The following is a 23,353-nucleotide window of genomic DNA, read 5'->3' on the forward strand; positions in this document are numbered from 1 at the left end:
TAAACAATCAAATGAAAAGAAGTTAATTTTATTTAAAGATCGAAAACAAGTATCATTGTTATCCTTTATTTCTGGGTAAGCTGTATTTTGCAAAATCAATATTTCATTTTTTTTTTTGTTCTTCTTGTTGAATGAAACACTGAACCATATTAACAAGACCAATACAGGAGATCAAATGAATACAGCATGGTCTTTACTCTCCTTCAATAGTTCAAAATTTTAGATTGCTGGAGTTTCAAAAGAAAACAACCCACCTCGGACAGCGATGAGAAAGCAGTGAAATAGTCACAATATTCAGAAAGGTACATTAGACGAGTGTCTTCAGCAAAGCCATTAGAAGAATTTAAGTAAAAAAAAAAAAAAACGAAAGTTATGAATTAATACTCCATCCTAAAATACAAGTCACATTTTAAAAGATTTAAGATACTTAAAAGTTAAAATATAAGTCACCCTATAGAACGTAGTGAGTTCTTTGCAAATAAATTTAACGTTGTCTATGAAAGAGGCATTAACAGGGATCATTAACATATAAGGATACAATTTAATAAAGGTGATTTTTAAAAAGTTGGAATTATCTAACCGACTTCAACAAACTCAATTGATTATATTTTAATAATATGTTGTGTATCTATGAGATTCGTTCAGGTATGGTTTTTCTTGGCCAACTTTTTTAGGTATTTTTGGAGACCACTCGAAATATTCGAATAAAGAGGCACTTGATGGTTGAATTGGAAGTTCGAAAGCGAGAAAACTCAGCAGCAAAAGTTTCTCTGGGTGCGTCGCCCAATAGTCTCGATACGCCCTGAAAGCGAGACGCAACCATCAACGTTGAAGCCGATCGCACCATTGATCATTCATCATCGCATGGAGAATCACCAGCAGCAAGCCCCACCCTCCTCCGGCTCCGCATACCCACCTCAGCCCCCTGCTCCTCCTCCTTCCTTCCACCACCTTCTTCAACAGCAGCAGCAACAGCTTCACACATTCTGGACCTACCAGCGCCAAGACATCGAGCATGTCAACGATTTCAAGAACCACCAGCTTCCTCTCGCTCGCATCAAGAAGATCATGAAGGCCGACGAGGACGTCCGCATGATCTCCGCCGAAGCCCCCATTTTGTTCGCCAAGGCCTGCGAGCTCTTCATCCTTGAGCTCACCATTCGATCCTGGCTCCACGCCGAGGAGAACAAGAGGCGCACTCTCCAGAAGAACGATATCGCCGCCGCCATCACCCGCACTGATATTTTCGATTTCTTGGTTGATATTGTGCCCAGGGATGAGATCAAGGATGAGGCCGCCCTTGGTGTTGGTGGAATGGTGGGGCCCCCCGCCAGCGGTGTTCCTTACTACTATCCGTCTATCGGCCAACCTGCCGGTCCTCCCGGTGGCATGATGATTGGACGGCCGGCGGTGGATCCGACTGGAGTGTACGCCCAACCGCCTTCGCAAGCGTGGCAGTCAGTGTGGCAGACGGCGGCGGATGATGGGTCCTACGGCAGCGGCGGGAGCAGTGGACAGGGCAATCTTGATGGTCAGAGGTAGGAGCTTGCTTTTTCTTCCTTCGTCAAAGGAGTTCGATAAAAATATTACTACCTCTTTTCGTTGGGTACTTTGTTTAAACCTTGCTGATTCTCTTGTTTCGATTCTTTTATTCAGATGAAAAATGGGATGAAAATTCGTTGTTTCTAATTGAACGTATGACACATCTAATATGTGTTTTTAATAAATTTGAGGGACCGTAATGAAGGGTAACTTAAATGGGGTTGCACCTGTAGACGCCGGGGTCATTTTCAGACTGAAATTGAATTTGCTGGAGACTTGTGCGTTCGATAAATTTGAAGTTTGCCTTGGGGAATAAATATATTTCAAGAGTTTGTACATGTGAATAGGTGCTTTGCAAATTTATATTCGAATAGCTTATCTCAGAAGAACTGCCGGTGCTTTTTTTTTTTTTTTTGGCTATGAAAGACCTTGCACGCAGGTTGTACGTGTAGCTGTCTCTCAAGGTAGAAAATATACTTACAAATATTCAGTTGTTTCTGGCCAACGTGCAGGTGCAATAGTCAGTTTGTACATGTGAATTAGGATTGTTTTGAAATGAAATTATGGTTGATAAAAGTTTTATGATACTTTATTCATTATATATTTGTTATTTTGTTAGTGAGACTGTGATGGAATTGGAATATGTAAATTTAATGATCTTATATTGGAAAATGTTCTTCTAGAATTTGCAATTTTAATTTTATATATTGACAAGTTTATCCACTTGAGAAGGACGTAGGACACATCAGAGATGTATTGCATGCTTTTGGACACCGGAGTCATAGTTAGTCATATTTTCTGGAGATTTGCACCTTGTATAGATACGAAGTTTAGATAGGTAAATGGATAACATTTCATGATTGAAATCGAGCAAGTAGGTGATTTTGGGGAAGATTGGACAGCCTAACTCAGATTTATTTTGCAAAGAAAAATTCTGCACATTGGGAATCCTTGTAGCCTCTCTCCAGGGTAGAAAAGATACAATTAAAGGAGGTTGATGCAGATTGTTGACATTGAAAATGTTTCTTGTTTCTTCCGATATAGACATACTTTACACTTTCAAATTTTGATTTTTTCTTCAGTGTGACTGGAAATTTTAACTTTTGCATTACATATTTAATTATGCCGTCAACATGCCTTTCTTTCTATTGCGCCAGATTTGAAGAGTTGAAAGACTGATATTCTTTTTGCTTTTTACCCCCTGCGCCTTAAAAGATAGGCATTCAATGAATTTTGTTTTGTTTGTACTTTGTTGATGAGCATCAGGGCTTTTATATTTGAAAATTAGGGACGAAGTTTATGCTGCTCTTTGTTATGCTGTTGATGTTTGATTACATCTGGCACCATGAGCTTTCATTTTGTTAATTGGCATTGTATGGCCAAACTCTGTTATACTTGGATCTTCTCAAGTTCAGGATTACTTTATTCCTATTTACCAATGTTTTCAAAACTTGACCGGATATTGAATCGAAAAGGTCAGCGATTCGCACAGTCCAATCAGGTTGGACCAATGGTCGAACCGTTGACGTAATAATTAAATTTAAAAAATTATATATGTATAGAATAATTTAAATATAAGAAATAAATATGAAATTGCTATTTGATTTAAAAATAAATCAAATATTTTAAGTTTATCATGACTTAACAAGCCACATAATATAACATAACATCAAATGATTAAAAAAATTAGTCATTTTTTTAAAAAAAAATTGATAAAAATAAAAAAAGGAAAAGGGTTCTTTTTTTTTAACAGTCTGATTTTTAAAAATTGGATCAACTGCCGGTCAAAATGGTCCAATCCGGCCCAACTTTTCAAATGATTTTTTTCAGTTTGACTGAGCCGTTAGCTTAACCAGTCGACGGTCCGACCATCTGATTCGATCCAGTTTTTTAATCATTGCTATTTACTATGCTGTTTTTTTTTTTTGGGTCCATGTTGTGTGGCTTATTCTATATGTGTGGCTTACTCTATAGAGTGATAATTAATTCCCATAGTTCCTTGTTGATCAGTGCACCCAGAGTATGTCATTCCTTACGATTATTAGTTTCTTAAACTTATAATATTTCCTTTTTGAAACAGAGATAAAAGTAACTAGATGGAGTCTTTGAGTATCAAGTAGTTCAGCTAGATTGTTTCTGAGTATCTGTGCTCGTTCCCAGAATTAAAAAAATGCGTGGTTTGCTTAAATATGTTGTCTGTATAACATAATGATTCAAATGTTAATTACAGCTCAGTTGTTCCTTTTGTTGAGGGTGTAGAATGATGACGGATTTTAGTGCACTACATTGACATGTTTAAGGATGTAAACTAGTTAATATATGTCGCTTCCTTCAACTTCAACTTCACTTGCTCCAACAATGCGTGCCTTGGCGAACCTTCATCAATTGCCAAGCACTATATATTTGATCCGCTGCTACTTCAAATTTAGCATGTTTTGGTAGCTCATTGGCTTTAGCAAAATGAATGACTTTTGCGGGGATGAGAATTATATCAAAGTTTGGTTAAAATGCATTTATGATTTAGCATCTGGAGTTTATTGCATCAGCTATGTGAATTTAAATTTGTTCAAAGTAGTACAAAGAGGTATTCCATTTTGGAATGTGCTTGATTTGCGTACGTAGTTCTTTTTATCTTTTTTTCCCTGCTGTGCATACTGATGGTTGACAATGATTTCTGATTCAACCTGCGGTTTCTTTTGTGTTCTCTGCAGTTGACTCACTGAACTGAAGATGATTATTTGATGTGACAATGCAAAGATGTTGGTCTCGTGCAATGGTGCTTGGAAATTTTCTATCCCTTCTGATTTATAAATGATATGTTGACAAATCTGTTGACTTGATTCAAGAAATGAACACGAGAGGATATTTGAGTTTATGTACAAATATTTCAAACTGAACTCTGAAATCCGGTCCTTTTGGGCATTGGCCTGTCCATGCAACTGGTGCGTTTGGTTAGAGTGAAATAGACGGCTAGGATTTCTCACAACCAACGACTACGATTTGCTATGCAATCTGCGTTTTATTGCACTGGAAAATAGTAATACACTGTTTTATTTTGGTCACTGGCTGCGTTTGATAGTTGGATTTGGCACTAGTACGTAGATGTGCGCTTGGGAACGGCCAATGGGATTGACCATATTTGATTTAGATCATTTAGATCATTTATTTATTTTTTAATTTAAAGTATCTTCCAAATATCAGTTGGAAATTTTATTGATTTTATATAATAAAAAAAAGTAAGAAGATATTTAAATAATTGAAGTCAGATTTTAATGATGGATGCATAGAAAATATCTCTTGAAATAGGGGTCAAAATCCAAACTCATTTTATACTGGCATGAACGAGAAAGGATGATGAGTTTGTTGATAGTACTAATTTAATGTGATTTTGGATGTTCACTTTTTGTGATATTTTCATTTTGAAGGGAGCTCCCTTTTTGTGAAAAATATGAACCAAAAGGATTTGGACGAGTGTGAGCTGTGGAATGTTGATGATAATTGCGACAGATGCGAAGGATTTGCACCCAGGTGCAAGTGGCTGAAGCTGAATGTTGATGTCTTTGACCCAAAAAGAGTTGGTGGCTGCTACTTGATAACTTGATATGCCACATGAAATCAAACGTTGAGTGATGTATTGTTGACGAAAATATGAGTTAGAGCAAGAGAGAGAGTGTGAGAGAAAGTGTGCATGGGACTGGGACGGTTTCGGCTAGAAAACTGAAAGAATTGAAAAAAGTAAGGGTGAGCAGACAATCCACAACCTGTTAAATCTTCTTGTACTCAGTACAAAATGGGCAGGTCAAAACTCGCCCAATGACCCAAAAACACAGGCAGGTTAAATTTACAAGCCAGCTCATATTTATTGTGAACGGGAAAGACAGGCTGCGGGTTACCCTTCGGGCTGCCTGTCCCATCCTGTCATGTTGTCCAGTTATGATTAATGAGAAAACTCAATGCTGCGTTGCATTCGCTCACAGAATGTCAACAAAGAAAAGCAACTTGCTTGCTTGAAGAAAAGCCCTCATTCACTCAGGTCATTAGTTATTCTCTCTCTTCTCACTGAACAAACCTTTGGTTGCTTGGTGCTCCACTTATGATCTTGTCTCCCAGGCAGACCCAGTCCTATTCGATCTCATCGTGCTTCATCATGAGCTCATGATCCATGCAATCTCATCTCCTAAGCAGACGCAAACCCGTGTGACCTTGTTTCCCAAACAGACCCAGAGTCCTAGTGCTGGTGCTTTATTATGCTTTTGCACCGTACTTCATCATTCTCATCTCTCTTCATTGCAAGTACTCTTTTAGCTCTCAAGTCTGTCCAGATTCAGTAGTCGTTGTCATCCCTCAAGCAGCAAAGCACCTCTTGAGGCCATGCTTTTTCTCCCAAGCTATTACTGCTTCGGTCGGTCGGTGGTCTATGGCCGTGCTTCCCTCATCTCTCCTCCCTGGTCCCCAACGAATTTGAACTCCAAATCTCATATTTGAGTTTTCTTCCTTTTACTTTCCTTCTTATTTTCTATTGCCCAGAATGTTCTGATGTTCTCATTTCTCATTGCTTAGGTTCGATAAAGTTTGAAAATTTAACAAGTTTTTGGCATTTTCTGTGACCAAGTTTTCTTCCTTTTGCTTTCCTTCTTATTTTTTGTCTAGTTCTGATGTTCTCATGTCCAGACCAACTTTCCCAATCAAATTGTTCAAGGGGTGTTCTATGCTTAGGTTGCTTCTTTGATTTTGCAATTGTTTTTCTCTTTTCTTTAATAAAATTAGCTTCTTCTTGTTTTTTTTTTTTTGCTTTTTCTACCATCACTTGCTTCAATGTACTTACCATTAGACCATCTAATGATTGCAGTAAATAAAAGTAGCATTTTTTTTATTTTTCTACCATCATTTTTTTCATTTTTTTCGCATTCTCAGGGGTGCAACTCTTTGAATGAAATGGTCTCGAATTTTAACATCATAATTTGAATCATGGATGACTGTAATGTAATATGTATCCAGTGATATTTTAAGTTGTTTCTTCTTTGATTATACTTAGATGTTTATATTAAAACATCATATAAAAGTAACTTATTAATTTTTTTTAAATTGATCAATATTGTAAACGGGCTGGACTAGCCCGTTGTAACCCGCCCATGCTAGTCCAACCCGTTTTGGTATTGGCTAAATTGGGAAGATCACTGGTACGAGCTGGCCCAGCTCGTTTTAAATAAAACAGGACAGGCTACAGGCAACCCTTTGGGCTAGCCCATCCTGCCTGTTGCACAGCCCTACAAAAAGGCCTCTCTAAACAAGACGAAGATGTCACTATGAGGAACATCCGTAAGAGAGATAAAGACATCATCATGCAAGATCAAAGTGAAGATGGAAATAGTGCTAAGAAGGGTATACCTACTAGAGGTTCTGATCATCAAATGCACAATACGACAGATACAGGGAACTAAAAGGTGGTGGAACATGGAGAAGATGGTATTAGGAAACAAGCCCCTCAGTCACAGATCTCATATAAGTAGAAGTTGGTGCAAAAAGAGAATAAGAAGTTTGAGCATGACTTTGAAGAGTTAATGAAGGAATGGTTGATTGAAGAAAAGGCCATGACTCTGAAACTTACTGAAGAACAACAACGAATGATGGATAGTCTTTCAAAAATGGATGTATCTAATGACTGATTAAGACAACAGTGTTTACCATGAAAAAATGCCTTATTCTTGATAGTTTTAGGCAAAAACGTTATTATGAAGGTGCTTTATGCTAAGTTGGGATGGGTTTTGAAAACAAATGATTTTGAACTTATTGATCTACCAAATAATTATTTTTCGTTCAGATTAAATGACCAATCTCTAAGTCAGAAACTTCTTTTTGAGGGTCCTTGGCTTGTTAAAGGCCATTATTTAGCTGTGCAAAGATAGAGCCCTAATTTTAACCCTTATAGTAATACCATACGTAAAGTTACAATTTGGATAAGAGTTCTGACATTGCCTATGCATTGCTATATAGTAGACTTTATGATGGAGCTTGGAAATATGGTGGGAAAGGCTCTTAAAGTTGATATGAATACTTTAGCTTACTGTAACAGTAGTGATATTGCTCTAGAAAGAGGACGTTTCGTAAGAGTTAGCGTGGAAATTGATCTGAATCAAAGATTGCAATCTTGCTTTGTTATCAGGAATAGAATTTATAGGGTTGAATATAAAGGTTTAGATGTAATATGCTTTAACTATGGCACGTCTGGTCATCAAAAAGAGGAATGTTCATTGTTGAATACTCCTAAAGCTAGCCAAAAAACCTCAGATGTAATGGAAACTTCATCGTCGCTGGTAGAGGACATTAAGAGCATTTTTGGATTAATTTTCAACTTCACTTAGAATGGGTCAAACTGAGGTTAAAGTATAAAAAGCTCAAAAATATTGCTTGGATGAGCAAAAATTTTCAACTTAGGTTGGGGTGTAAATGAGCATTTGAAGCTATTAAATTTGGCTTTTTCCATCATGTCAGGCATTAGCGCTAATTCATTAGGAAAGCATTAGCTTTCTCTCTCCTCTCATCTATCTTCCCTTGAGCTCCAACTCTGCGTCACCTTCCTCGTGTGCGTGGTCCTTTCTTGCTCTCGTGACCTCCCTTATTTGTATTGCTCACAAGCGGCGATGTCTTCGCTAGTCGATCTCCACCGTCTTGTTCTCAGGGACTTTTAGTTGACCTCCAACTCTTTGACGTCCCTTCTTGCACCAGCATATCCCTACTCATCTCTGTCCTCACCTAACACTCCATTCTCTCCTCCACAGGTCCAAACAAAAGTTTCTGGTATTCTTGGCTTCCTTTGTGGGTCTAATAGATCCTTATGGCCCTTTCTTGCTTTGCTTCTTCTTCTTTTTTGTCTAGATCTAATCTCCTTAGACCTATCTCCTCTCTATTCTCCTCTGCCCTTTCTTTCCGTCATTCTATCTCCTTGGTCGATAACTCCTCTACTCTCACCATTGAGATCTCTCTTCCATTCAAGGTAGTTTTATAGAGCAATCCAATATTAGAAGTTGGCGATGTGGGGATCGACACACTGGGTAGTTTTACAGAGCAATCTAATATTATAATTATAAATAATACTTAATACTTAAGCTTTATTTTGTATATATTATTTTTCTAAATTTTAATTTAAAGTTTAATTTTTTTAAAAGAAGATCAAACTAGACTATTTCTTAAATTTTAATTATATATAGACTATAATTTATCATTTTTTTCATGATCTTTTTTAAAATTTTGATTTTTAAACAATTAATTTATTTTAGATATTTTAAGTCTACTTTTTTAAAAAATATAATTTAAAGTTTATGATTTTTAAAAAATATCAAATTAGTCACAAAAATATAGATAACAAAATTTATACTTATTTTTGTCATTATATATCTTAACTGACTTTTGAATCAAATTATCCAAACAATTTTCAATCTGTTCAACTGACTTCTAAAAGAAAGTATTCAAACATAAATCACGTTAAAGTCACAGACTTTTTTTTTTAATCTTAATTTGCTAAACTTAGTTGAATTCTAACCTCAGTTATAAATTTTTTTAATCCAAAGACACACTAAAAATCAATCACTGTTAGTCAGCAACCTCTTACTTCTAGCTGACGAGGAACTGGGTAGTTGGATGCAGGCAAAAAAAAAACCTTTAGAGAAAGACCCTTTCAATATGATGACAAAAGGTTACAATAATCTAAGCAGCAAACAAGAAACAAGTCAAATCTACAAGCAAATTTATCAGGCCCTATTTTGAGGTTTAGCATATTGTCAGAGATAAAAGAAGTAGTTGAAAATACAGTGGGGAGAGCAAATGACAGTTTTAAGACTAAAAATATATGCAAGAAGAAGGGTAGAAATTTTGAATGGAGAAGGAAAGAAAAAAGAGTACCTGATCAGAGTGTAAGGTCACCTCACATCCACTTAGAAGATCATGAAAATAGAAAATATGCTGACATTAGAGAGACAAGCACCGAGTTTAACAAACGAGATACAAGTGGGATTGAACATGTGCCTGGAGATTCTATAGACCAAGGAGTTTTAAAGGGACCTAAAGTGATTGTGGGGCCTCAAATAGGGGATACACTAGGAAGGAAGGAAAAAGCCCAAAATGAGTTAAAGCAAAAGCAAACAAGCCCAAAGCTATTTAGAGCCAAGATGGATGCAGCCAAGAATAAAGGATCTAAAAGAGACAAAGGTTCTAAACCTAAAGTGACTTATCCATTATTCAAGATGAAAATGAGGTACAAGAGCTCACAATGTGGTTGTTGGATCAATAAAAAAAATGGTCTCCTTTGAGCACGATTTGAATGAATTAAAGTTTAACATGGATCAAGACTAGTCAGGGAAAGAAACAAAATAGGCTAGTCAAGGAGAGACACTAAATATTAACACGGGAGCTCATTGTATGTCTTTGTACAAGGATTTCGTAAAACCCCCAGACCACCTGAACTTGTAGAAAATTTAAAGTAAGGGTGTAAGGAGTCTAAAGTAATGGAGGCTTTAGATTTATGGTTTGAAACACAGGACAAGGTTAGAGAGGATTTCATAATAGATGAAGGGGTGAAGTGGTTCACCAAATGCCTTATGATTAAGGGGGTAAGTCTTATTTAGTTTCCCTTTATGATGATTTTATCCATAAATATAGTAGCTTGGAACTATAGAGGTGTTGCCTTAAAAAATTTCTCTAGAAGATTGAAGGACCTATTAAAAGGGCAACATGTTGAGCTTCTTTTTCTATTGGAAACTTGAATTGTTAGGGCTAAGGCTAATCAAATTTGTACAAAGTTAGGCTTTAGTAACTGGATTAGAATTGAATCTACGAGATTTACAAGAGGGATTTAGGTGTTGTGGAATGAAGATCATATATTAGTTCGTTATGAATTCTCATCTACATAGTTTATCCATTTAATTTTTACTGAGCTTCATTCTTAAAAAATTATATTTTTCACGGGGGTTTATGCTAAACCAAAGTTTCATTTGTGAAAATTTCTCTAGGATGATCTTTATGTGCTTAGTCAAAGAATTGTTGGTGCCTGGGCTATTATAGGAGACTTTAATGCTTATTTAATGCCTGAAGACAAATGTTGGGGGGGTAGTAAACCAAATTTCCCTTCTATGATGAATTTTAATGATTTTATTCAGAAGGCTTGTTTGCAAATTGTTGATTATGTTAGTGAGAGATTTGCATAGGAGAGGAACCTCTTAAAGGAAAGAATAGATTAGGCCCTCATTAATAATGCCTGGGTTAATCTTTTCCCCTGTACTCTTATCCATCATTTGCTAAAATTTAGATCAGATCACAGGCCCCTTCTATTACTAATAGATTGGTCTAACTCAACTAATAGAAGTGCTCCTATTTTTCATTGTCAAGTTGTATGGTTACTTGAAGAGGGCTTTAAGGATTTAGTTAAGGAAGCTCGTCTTTAAGGGATTGGAATGATAAAATTAATAATTTCACTACTTCTGCGTCAAACTAAAATCAAATGATAGTGAAGAGTATCCCAGGAAAAAAGAGGAAGATTTTGAAAAGATTAAAGGGAGTGGAAAGAGCTAGAGGTAATAATGATAATTTATTTCTAGCACAATTGGAACAGGACCTTTGGAAGGATTACAATAAATTACTCACCCAAGAAGAACTCATCTGGTATAAAAAATCATGGTGTAATTGGCTTAAGTGGGGGGATAAAAATAGCAAGTTTTTTCATGCCTCGACAGTGGCACGTAGAAGAAGAAACATAATTGAAAGTTCAAAAAATGAACAGGGGGTGTGGATTTCTAACCAGGGTAATTTGAAGGAGCTTGTTATTGAATACTATTAGTCTCTTTTTACTTCCGAGTGTGTGCACCTTGTGGAGTTATCATCAAGTCACAACTTCCCTCTTTTAAGTGAAGATGAGATGAGGGAACTACACCGAGAGGTTAGCTGTCCAGAGATTAAAGAAGTAGCTTTTGATTTGGGGGCATTTAAGGCATTAAGACCAAATGATATATAGGCTTTCTTCTATCATGAGTTTTGGGATTCTATTGAAGATTCTGTTTGCGCTCTTGTGAAGAACATCTTTGCTAACCCATCAAAAGTGGAAGAACTCAACGCCACACACATAGTTCTTATTCCCAAGATAAAGGCCCCTGAAACTGTGAAAGATTTTCAGCCGATTTCATTATGTAATGTTAGCTACAAAATTCTCTCTAAAGTCCTCAGCAATAGACTAAGGAAAGTCATGAACAAACTAGTTGGGAGACACCAATGCAATTTTATTGGGGATAGATAAAGTAGTGACAGCATTATCATCGCTCAAGAAGTAATCCACACTATGAAACTGAACAAGAGAAAGAAAGGGATGATGGCAATTAAGGTAGATCTTGAAAAAGCGTACGATAGGTTGGAGTGAGATTTTATTGATAACACCTTAAATAACATAGGGATCTTGCCGGGCCTTAGAAGTATCTTTATGGCTTGTATTTGTAGCTCTTCTCTACAAATACTGTGGAATAGTTTTCCAACTGATAGATTCAAACCAACAAGAGGTATAAGGCAGGGGGACCCTATTTCCCCTTGCCTCTTTACTTTATGCATGGAACAGCTTAGTCATGTTATAAAAGATATGGTAGATGGCTAACTTTGGTACCCCATTCAACTTGCTAGGGGTTGTCCCCCTATACCCTATTTGTTCTTTATGAATGATTTAATCCTATTTAGTAAAGCTAATACTATGCAACTGGAGGTGATGTTGTCATGCCTTGATCGTTTTTGTGAAGTTTTCGAACAAAAAATGAATAGGGTAAAAACCAAAGTATGCTTCTCAAGAAATGTTCATTTCTCAAGATCTTTTAAGCTTAATCATAGATTGGATATGGGGTTGATTGCAAACCTAGGAAAATATCTTGGGATCCCTCTTATTCATGATAAAGTTTCATAGTGAATGTTTGTTCCCTTATTGAATAAGACTCGCGAGAAGCTATCTAGTTGGAAGGGAAGATTTCTCAATTTTGTAGGAAGAACAACACTAGTTAAATCAGTTTTATTTGCTCTACCAACCTACCAAATGCAATCTATGATTCTCTCAAAAATAGTTCTAACTGATTTGGAAAGGAAGAGTCATACTTTCATATGAGGAGGAGACTGTGAAAATAGAAAAATTCATCTTGTGTCTTGGGACAACATCACTAGAGATAAGAATCAAGGAGGCTTAGGTATAGAGAATCTCAAGAGACAAAATTAGGCGTTTGTTCTGAAGCTATGTTGGAACTTGATATGTAATGATGAAGCACTTTGGGTAAAAATCTTGAAAAACAAATACAAGTGTAGTAGTAGTAGTATGCCTCAAGTAAACAAAAGGCACAACTCATCTTTCACTTGGAGAGGTTTGTGTGAAGTTTGGGATTGGTTTAAGGATGGTTTGGGAAAGAAATTGGGGAACGATCAGTCTACTTACTTCTGGTTTGGAATTGGTCCTTATTAGATGTCCCACTTATTGAGTTGGTCATTGGGAGAGAGGGTTTAGTAGATAAAAATGAGAAAGTCTTTGATTATGTGGACTAAAATAGATATTGGTATGCAAAAACTTAATCAATGGTTCCTGCTGAATACCGTTGCTTATTTGACTCATGCATACCCAACTTGTGAGGAGAGAGAAGGGGATAAGCACTTTTGGAAACCTTCTACTGATGGATACTTTTCTATTAAACCTGCCTATTCTTTTCTTACTGTAGGTACTCAAAGGAATGTGGATAGCATTTGAAAAATGATTTGGAGACTACCAGTGGTGGAGAAAATTAAATATTTTATATGGCTATTTGTGCAAGGGAGAGTGCATACCTATGATTTGAGAAAAAGAAGAGGTTTATCAATGGAGAGCAATTGCCCTTTTGGATGCAAGACTATGGAGGACTCAATGCTTCTAATTAGAGATTGTCGAAATGCACTAAAAAGACAGAAGAATGTTGTTCAAAAGGATCATTGGAACACCTTTACTTCTCAAGTTGGGACAAATTAGATCAAATGGAACTTAAAGCATGAAGCAGGTAAGGGATTTATGAAAAATGTACAATATGTAATGTTATTTAATTATATTTGCTGGGATATCTGGGTGGATCGGTGTAAACGTGTCTTTAATGAGGATGTGCAACAGGAACAAGTCCCAATAAATTCTAGCTTTTTTAGAGCTTGCTCAGATTTAGATCTTATCAGGCTAGCCCCTTCTTTGTCCTTTGAGACCAAACACTCACAAGTAATGTTCTTGAATAGACATAATGACTATAAATTGAAAGTAGATAGTTCTGTTATCATGAATGGCAGTAGTGGCTGTGGAGGATATATTAGTAATGCTCATGATAATTGGATTAAGGGGTTTAGTGTGAAACTTATCAATGTACCAACTGCAGTTGCAGAGCTCCTTGCACTTATCAATAGGTTAAACCTTTGATGGGCTAAAGGCATATGTTTTGTGGACATTTTTTGTGACTATATTGAGGCTATTTTATTTATGACCAAAGGATGTGAGTTTTCTTACCCTTTTAAGGATATTGTTGATGATGCTCGTTTGTTATATCATAAGAATTTGAGTGTCTCTATCCACCATATTGATAGAAAATTCAATATCTATTTTGACCTTTTAGTGAAATAGGCTCATAGCTTAGAGGTTAATTTTTACATCTTTGATCATCCTCTGCCTCTTATACAAGTGGAGGTAGCTAATGAGAGAATCCTTTTAGATGTTTTTTTTAATGGAAAGGCAAGCTTGAGGCTTGGAGAAATTACAACAAACTAAGTAATGTTTGAGCTATCCTCACGCCACATTGCATGCAAATTAGGTGGTATTACATGAAAGAATTCAACTGTTGTATCAGTCTAATGGCTATGTTTTTCCAAATAATCAGCACATTGTAGCACTTCTCGGTAAGCATGGTGAATCTCCACCTCTCTATTACTGTAGATGAGATCTCGTATATCATTGATATCAGTCCTCCAAGAATGATCTACTACATAGTCTCGTAGTATCATGTTAATAGCATTCAATGAGTAAGAGTATAGAATGATTTTGCTAAATCCAAGTTGGAAGGCGACCTCAAGTCCAGTTTTGATAGCCATCATTTTTGCAAGTACGATCTCCCACTCCACGTGTAAATCCATAGATCCATTCACCTTTGTTGTTCCAAATCAAACCACCACATGAGGCATTCTTCCAAAGCGATATTGAAGTATCCACATCAACTCTTACGATATGTTCTGGTGGTGGCATCCAAGTATTCTCCATTACAATGAGATTGGGAAAAACAACATGTTTGAGATTTTCGAAAGCTACATGTTCATGAATGTGAAAGAGGCAGCTATGAACTAGCTTTTTGGCAGTGAGTCTTGCTCCTTCAAAAATGGCTTTACACCTGTTTTTCCACAGTAGCCAGCATCCCAGTCTAAATATTCTCGTCCAAGGCCATTTAGAGAAGGTATTGTTGGTCAGATTGTACTTGGAGTTCCAATTGAATCAAACCTACAAATTGCATTGCAAAAAACTAAAGTAATGATCAGTTGAAATCAAGTGTTTTCAGAAATCCTGGGCAATTTGGCAATCGTGAATAATGTGTATGACACTCTCCTCACTATGACACTCAAAGGGGTATTCACCAATGGGTGAAAGCTCAAGATTGGCTCTGAGTTAGTTAGTATTTAATCTCTCATGAAATGCTTGCTAAAGGAAGAATTTGATTTTCTCTGAGATCTGCCATTTCCAAATCTTTTTCTAAATGGATTCTCCCACAGGTTCATTGTTATGATATATAAACTTATAAGCGGATTTTACACTGAACCTGCCATCTGCAGAAGGTCTCCAACAATAAAAATCTTCATTAGTGGAACAAATCCTTTTAGATGTTACTTCTCTGATGTAATCACTTTTTAGTAATGTTTGCTCTTTTCAGTTGGAAAAAAAAAAAAAAAAACTTGATATGCCACATAACATGTTCGCTGGTGGCCAAGGAAAAAAACAAAACATGAAAAACATGTTCGCTGGAATAAACAAGCAGGCAAAACAAAATGGCAAACATTTTCATTCTCCCTATTTACCATTTTACCCTTTCATTGGTCCTCCACCCTATACCTACTTAATTTCGTTATGATAATTTTTTAAACATTTAAATAGACATTTCACATAAAAAAAATCAGGAAATGAGTTAATTTTTCTAAAGTTCTTTAATAAAATTGCTCATCTTTAAGATAAAAACAAATCTTATCAGAGAATTATTAATAAACTTATAAACTAATAGAACAAATTTAAAAAAATTACTTGTTATTGATTAAGTGTTTTTTTTCGTTATTCACTAATACAAAATATTTATTGTCTTAACTATTATAATCATTCAGCTTAAGGGATCAAAAAACTTGCAGGTTAATAAAATAAATTTGAAGAAATTAATTGTCACTGGTTAAGTGTTTTTTGTCATGTGGCGAAACAAAGTAAGCACTGCTAACCATTATACTCATCATTCGTAAAAACAAAGTAGTCATGAAGCTGAAAAACTATAATGTTTAAGTTAATGAATTATAAATGACTAATTGAATTAATAAAAATGACCTTTTTCTTTCAATGAATAACAAACTTCACTTAATTATCAATAACTAATTTCTCTAAATTCATTCTATCGGTCTACAAATTTATTAATATGTTTTTAAGAACTAGAGTTCTAGCCATAGCTCTAGCAATCAATGGTAGTGGGATTTTTTTTCTTTTAAAGATGGGAGAATGACATTTTAGTCCCAACAGACTAATTTAGTGTCATCAAAGTCCCAAGAAATTGAAAAATGTAGATAGAGTCCCACGTTACATTGATCGAAAATGAAAAGACGAAATCACCCCTCGCTGTATAGCAACAGTTGATGTAACGGTTGAAAAATCATTTCTCCACGTCTATCAATTACCCTCAAAACTCTATCTTCCTTTCTCCCTTTCCCAAACAAAATCCAAAATTCAAGCCTCTAATGTTTAAACAAAATTCTTAAAGAAATAAAAATAAATAAAATTTATGATTGAAATATTTATCAATTATAATGGTTATATTTTTTTAAAAAATATTTCACAGGTTATAACTTCTAAGTTTTAATATAATATAACAAATAAATTACTAATAAATTTGCACCGAAATTTTTATTCAAATTACTAATAATGTATTATATTAAAATTATTACGTTAAACTAATTTTACAATATTAAAAATTTAAAATTTTTTTATTTTAATATATTTTGATTTTTTAATTATATGTTTCATTTTTATATAGAAATAATAACTAATAGTACATGTTTTATATTAAAATTCGTAGGTTAAATTACATTTTTTAAATGACAAATTACTTGCAGCAGTAGTTGGATTTCGGTAAGATTTATTTTGATTTGTTATATTATATTAAAATGCATTCCTTTCTACCACAACATAAGTCATTACCAATTAATTTATATTTTAAAATTTTTTCTTAAAATATTAATTTTCTAAACATTCACATATATACATTTATATCCTTGAGTATAACAAATATAACTTTTGAATTATTCAAAACATTCTCATTAATTATTCAATAAAGTAAAGATGTACACCTTCCGTTAAAAATATAAATTATTTTTAATCAAATTTTATTTTTTAATAAAGTAATTATTAGTTCTCAAACTAATACCATATTTTTTATTTTTCCTTATTTAATAGGTTTTTTTGGGTGAAAATTTAATACCATGTTTCACTTTAAAATAAATATAGGTGATTTATTTATTAAGAGTATTTTTAAAAAAATGTAATAATTATACTTTGAAATATTAAAAATGTCTTATATTTTTTAACATTCAACTATTTAAAAAATATCTTATATTTTTTAATAGAGGAAGTAATTAAAAATATACACACACACACAAAATATCTACTAATTATGTTATATTTTGGACTAAATAAAACTTTTAAAAAATAATTTATATTGTGCTTCAATATAAATCTTATCTTGAAAAATATTTTTTAAGAAAATGTTAGTCACTATAGTTGATAAGAATTTCTGTTCATAAATTTTTTTATTTTTTATTTTTTAAGCATTTTCTTCAGAAATTAGAAGCTAGAGTTTTGGATTTTGTTTGGGGACGAGCGAGAAGGAGACAGAGTTTTGAGGACCATCGTTAAACTAGTTTTGAGGACCATGGATAAATGATTTTTCAAAGTCACATCACCTGCTGCTTCACAGAGATAGGGGGATGATTTCGTCTTTTCCTTGTTGATCAATGTACTTTGGGACTTTATCAACATTTTCCAATTTCTTGGGACTTTACTGGCATTAAATTAGTCTTTTGGGATTTGAAATGTCATTCTTCCTTTTAATATTTGGGATCCTCACATGTCATTCTCTCATGAAAATTTCGGACTTTAAATGTTTTTTTTTTATGTTTCACGTTTATTATTTTTTATTCCATTGGTTTTTGCCATCCTCTGCGCCTCTCTCTCTCTCTCTCTCTCTCTCTCTCTCTCTCTCTCTCTCTCTCTCTCTCTCTGAGCCACATTTTAACTCAACTGAACTGAGCACCACCCATTGCTGTATTGTTGTTGAGTTCCTCACTGCATGTCTAAGATGGCGGCCGCTTGTCCCAATGCATCGTTCTCTGCATTGTCCTCTCCTTTCTCTTCTTCTTCTTCCTCCTCCTCTCCTGAATCTCTCTTCCCCAAGCGCATCCACCTGTTAGCTCTCCCTCTCTCACATTTTCCCCACAAATCCATTCATCCCCATTACTTCCGGGTCTCTAGTTCCCTCTCTAATCCTAACCCCACCCCCAAACCACCTTCTGTTTCCATTTCCCCCCTCGCCGCCCCCACCCCCGCCAGCGCCTCTGAACTTTTTGTTCCGCGATTTGCTCCCGACGAACCTAGAAAAGGAGCCGACATACTCGTAGAAGCCCTTGAGAGGCAAGGTGTCACCAATGTCTTCGCCTATCCCGGCGGCGCGTCCATGGAGATCCATCAGGCCCTCACGCGCTCCAACATCATCCGTAACGTCCTTCCTCGTCATGAGCAGGGCGGCATCTTCGCCGCCGAGGGCTACGCTCGATCCTCTGGCCTTCCTGGTGTATGCATTGCGACCTCCGGTCCTGGCGCTACCAATCTCGTCAGCGGCCTCGCCGACGCGCTGCTCGACAGCGTGCCCCTCGTTGCCATCACCGGCCAGGTCCCGCGAAGAATGATCGGTACCGATGCGTTCCAGGAGACTCCGATTGTTGAGGTAACAAGATCTATCACAAAGCACAATTATCTCGTCATGGATGTAGAGGATATTCCTAGAATTGTAAGTGAGGCTTTTGTCTTAGCAACTTCCGGGCGACCCGGCCCCGTTCTAATTGATATTCCAAAGGATGTACAACAGCAGCTTGCCGTTCCGAATTGGGGCCATCCAATTAAGCTTACTGGTTACAGTTCCAGGTTACCCAAGCCTCCAGATGAGATCCATCTGCAACAAATTGTGAGGTTGATAATGGACTCGAAGAAACCAGTATTGTATGCTGGAGGTGGTTGTGTGAACTCAAGTGAGGATTTAAGGCGTTTTGTTGAGCTCACTGGAATTCCCGTTGCTAGTACTTTGATGGGTTTAGGGGCATATCCTGTTAGTGATGAATATTCCCTTCAGATGCTTGGGATGCATGGTACTGTTTATGCTAATTATGCTGTAGATCAAAGTGACTTGTTGCTTGCATTTGGAGTGAGGTTCGATGATCGTGTGACTGGAAAGCTCGAGGCGTTCGCTAGCCGAGCAAAAATTGTGCATATTGACATTGATTCAGCTGAAATAGGAAAGAATAAGCTGCCTCATGTATCAATTTGTGCAGATATAAAGGTGGCCTTGAAAAGGCTTAATCAGATGTTGGAAAGCAGGGAAGTTAGGGGTAAACTGGATTTTCAAACTTGGAGAGAAGAGTTGAGTGAGCAGAAGAGCAAATTCCCTTTGACTTACAAGACATTCGAAGAAGGTATATCTCCACAGTATGCTATTCAGATTCTTGATGAACTAACTAGTGGAGATGCCATCATAAGTACAGGAGTTGGACAGCACCAGATGTGGGCTGCTCAGTTCTACAAGTACAAGAGACCCCGTCAGTGGTTGACATCGGGAGGTCTCGGAGCCATGGGATTCGGGCTGCCTGCAGCCATAGGTGCTGCTGTGGCAAACCCAGATGCAGTTGTGGTTGACATTGACGGTGATGGTAGTTTTATTATGAATGTGCAAGAGCTTGCAACTATTAAAGTAGAGAATCTCCCTGTGAAGATATTGTTGCTGAATAATCAGCATTTAGGTATGGTTGTTCAATGGGAAGATCGGTTCTACAAATCGAACAGAGCTCATACATATCTGGGAGATCCATCTAGGGAGACTGAGATTTTCCCAAATATGTTGAAGTTTGCAGAAGCCTGTGGGGTTCCAGCAGCTCGTGTGACGAAGAAGGAAGAGCTCAGGGAAGCAATCCAGAAAATGTTGGACACTCCAGGACCTTACCTTCTTGATGTGATTGTGCCTCATCAAGAACATGTGTTGCCAATGATTCCCAGTAATGGAACCTTCAAGGATGTGATAACAGAAGGAGATGGCAGAACGAGTCAGTGATTCCCACGGCAATCTATAGCGTCTGATCATGGTTGTGTTGCAAGTATGTTATGCCACCATGGTTCTAAGTTGTTGCTTTTAATCTTTACTTAAAAGTAGAACTAGAATCCTGTAGCTGCTCTGTCTCTCTGTCCTAAATATTGTAATCCTTATCTTTCCCACCCTCTAGTACTAATATATTTTCTTGGCGAGCATGTTCTTGTTTGATTTGGAGACTGAGTTTTTATAGTATTTAATCGAGATAGCACTAAAGATCGAATAAACTTAAAACTGTTGTTAAAAGTTAAAACTTAAAACTGAGAGTAAATAAAATCAAGAGCACTTAAGCTCCACGTGTTGTTGAGGCATGTCAAATCGCTGATGGGGATGCGGACGTGCATTAGTTTCTTAAGCACTCAACTTAAATTTAAATTGAGAAATATTCTAATATCTATAAGGAGCAACCTAAGTCAAATCTACAGTGAAATTAGTTAAAAATTAACACCTTAGTAATTTAAATTTATCAAGAACAATAATAATTTGATTGGGTTTGATTGATTAAGAATTAAAGAAACAAAAATTAAATGAAATTTTTTTTTTGGTATGTTCAAGATTATGGACATATTTGAAAAATAATTTAAATGTGTGATTAAAATAAAAATTGATGATCTTTTTAGGCACATGAATTTTCTCTCATATCCTTGCTCTATTTAATTAATTTTCTATTAACCCCAATTGGTTTGAAATTCATCCTAATAACTGCTAGGAATTTAATACTTTTAGGTTCTTTAAATTAATTAAGACCCTAAATTAACCTTTAGAAAATATGCTTAAAAATGACCTATTGATTATGAAACTAATTTTCAATTCCAACGCTTGCCTTAAACAAAGGAGACCTCAAATTGATTAAGAAATGATTAACTAAACCCAAATCTACTTAATACACTACCGTGATTCACAAGCTCACAAAAGATTATAGAAATCAAATGCAACAAATGATTGAATAAAATAAAGATTTGGATAGCACTAAAATCACTACGACAATACCTCAATTGGCAAATAAACAACATAATAATCTCATATAATACTTGACCAAGTATCATAAAGTTCAATTTCAACAGCCATTATCATTATAATGTCATAAGCATCACAATTAAAGGAATTAAACAAGAGGTAAAAGATAAGAGAATCTCCCAAAATTCAATAGCTCAAAGAGAGTTCATCTATGCATCCTAAGAAGAGAAAACAAGTCTAACCATTCCTCATTAACATCCTCATAGCTTCTCTTTATTAACCAACCTTGAGATTTGGCTAAGATGAAAATAGAGTAGATGATAGATTTGTTCAGTAGGTTATTATGTTAATTGTTAGGGGAGTTAAATGGTGGGTTTGAATGATGAAATGGAGGGTTTTAAAGTGGAGAAGTGATGGAATGGAGGCTAGGGATCATGAGTGTTCTTGAGAGAAAATATAAAGATGAAAGGAGGTGAAAGATAAGTGAAAAATGTGAATGAGGAGGCTGTTAATGTGGAGCAGGCAATTTTCATGTTTTGGGGGTGTTTAAGGCTCATGTAGATCAATTTAATGACCATGAATCGTGCTAAGTGCCCTAAAGTGATATGAGCCTTGTGTGCATTTAAGGGTCCTTTCACATGCTTCATGAGTGGTCATGAATTTTGGGAATAAGTTATTTAAATGATAGTAAATAGAAATGAAAGGCATCTAATAATATGAAAATGGATGAGGAAATTCAAAGATAACATAATAGGGATGATGGAAAAATGCATAACAAAAAAAAGAAAAAAGGGAATTAATTTTAAAGGATGAAATTGTCATAACTATCCTTGTGCTTTCTTGAGATTTCATCAATCATTTGTGATCTTTTAATCATTAAAATAGCTTATCCAAAGGCTCTAATTTCATGCAAGGGGCTGCCATCATCATCCAAAAGCTTCCCATGAAATACATAATGACCTCAATAAATAGTAAGTTGTGCACATACAATTTTGTGTTTTATGAATTTATCCAACTTAGGTGTAAATTATGAAAATGTAGTGGAGTGAATTAAAGTGATAAAATGAAAGATTAGGAGATGAATTTAGTTATGAGAATTTCTGTAGAAATTCTTGATTACAAAAACTAAACCTAATGCACTTTTAAAGTTTATGAAAAGTACAATTAAAATACAAAAAGTTTGTACTTTAAATTTTAAAGGATGTTTTAGTAAATAATTCATAATTTAAATTGAATTAACTCAAATTAAACTCATGAGATTAATAAAGAACTAAAAATTAACAAATGATGAATTTTTTTTATTTTTCTAAATTAATTTTCAAAAATTACAATTTTGCCCTGAACTTTCAAAAATTTGCACCTTGCCCCAAAAGTTCTAAAAACTACAAAAATGACCTAGATGATTTAAAATGCTTCTTATATGCACAAAATATCTCTAAAAATGTCAAAAGCTAGGAAAAATAATATGAAAATGATATTAAAAAAATGATAGTTATCAGATGTCATGGTAAGGGCAACGTTAATATTAAAATATTCAATGTTTCAACAAATATATATTATTTTAGTCAAATAATGGATAATTTAATGGTAGGTGGGTTATTTGCATAGGTATAAAAGTTTGGAGAATTTATTATATTTTTAAGGGTTAATTGGTAAACATATCCAAAAAAAAATTTTGTGAGGTACGTGTGATATCCTTAAGTCAATAAAGAGATATGTTTTGGCGAATATGAGTATCTGTGAACTCTTTTTAATGGCGGAATTCTTCCCTGGATCGTTACATTTCACCAACATTCATTAACATTGATCTTTAAAAAAAAAAAAAACACAAAGCAAATATAAAGTGTAAAAATACTCCAAAAAAAAATTCTCTAAGAGCTTTTGATATTATTAAATCAATAATAGTGTATGAATACTTATTAACTTTATAAATAAGTCAACGTTTTTCAATTTGTTAAGTTTTATTATTAAAACTTAATAGTAAATGTGAAGTTATTTTATCATATTAGGGAAGGTTAAAGTTGATAATTTAGGCAAGTCCAATAAACCAACCCATATAAGCCTGAAAAATATCAAGGCTGGGCTTGAGGGTTTAAAAAATTTTCTTTACTTCAAACTTATTTGAGCAGCCAATAAGTCTAAAGAAATTCGGGCTAAGCCTAAGCCTTGAATGATTTTGCCCAAATAGCTTAATTCTT

General features: G+C 35.2%; 2 protein-coding genes across 3 annotated transcripts; both read left to right on the forward strand.

Moving 5' to 3' along the window:
- Positions 1-702: 702 nt before the first annotated feature.
- LOC129309220 (nuclear transcription factor Y subunit C-1-like) lies at positions 703-4,604 on the forward strand. 2 transcript variants are annotated; one of them, XM_054950664.1, is made up of 2 exons: positions 703-1,538; positions 4,254-4,604. In XM_054950664.1, the coding sequence occupies exons 1-2, from the start codon at positions 865-867 to the stop codon at positions 4,255-4,257; spliced, it is 678 nt and encodes a 225-aa protein (XP_054806639.1). In that variant the 5' UTR covers positions 703-864; the 3' UTR covers positions 4,258-4,604. The 2 variants fall into 2 exon arrangements, with proteins under 2 accessions (XP_054806639.1, XP_054806640.1); XM_054950665.1 differs by lacking the exon at positions 4,254-4,604 and adding an exon at positions 1,657-4,240 and having other exon boundaries at positions 711-1,538.
- Positions 4,605-18,053: 13,449 nt separating this feature from the next.
- On the forward strand, positions 18,054-20,356 carry LOC129307706 (acetolactate synthase 3, chloroplastic-like). Its single transcript, XM_054948572.1, has one exon. It carries the CDS (start codon positions 18,135-18,137, stop codon positions 20,160-20,162), a length of 2,028 nt encoding a protein of 675 aa, XP_054804547.1. The 5' UTR covers positions 18,054-18,134; the 3' UTR covers positions 20,163-20,356.
- The last annotated feature ends 2,997 nt before the right edge of the window (positions 20,357-23,353 follow it).

The sequence above is a fragment of the Prosopis cineraria genome, unplaced genomic scaffold, assembly GCF_029017545.1.
Source record: "Prosopis cineraria cultivar Desert tree isolate PC_DT_omini unplaced genomic scaffold, ASM2901754v1 PC4, whole genome shotgun sequence".
NCBI classification, from domain to species: domain Eukaryota; kingdom Viridiplantae; phylum Streptophyta; class Magnoliopsida; order Fabales; family Fabaceae; genus Prosopis; species Prosopis cineraria.

Coding starts and splice junctions, on each gene's coding strand:
- LOC129309220 (XM_054950664.1), top strand. CDS start 865: ATGGAGAATCACCAGCAGCAAGCCCCACCCTCCTCCGGCTCCGCATAC.
- LOC129307706 (XM_054948572.1), top strand. CDS start 18,135: ATGTCTAAGATGGCGGCCGCTTGTCCCAATGCATCGTTCTCTGCATTG.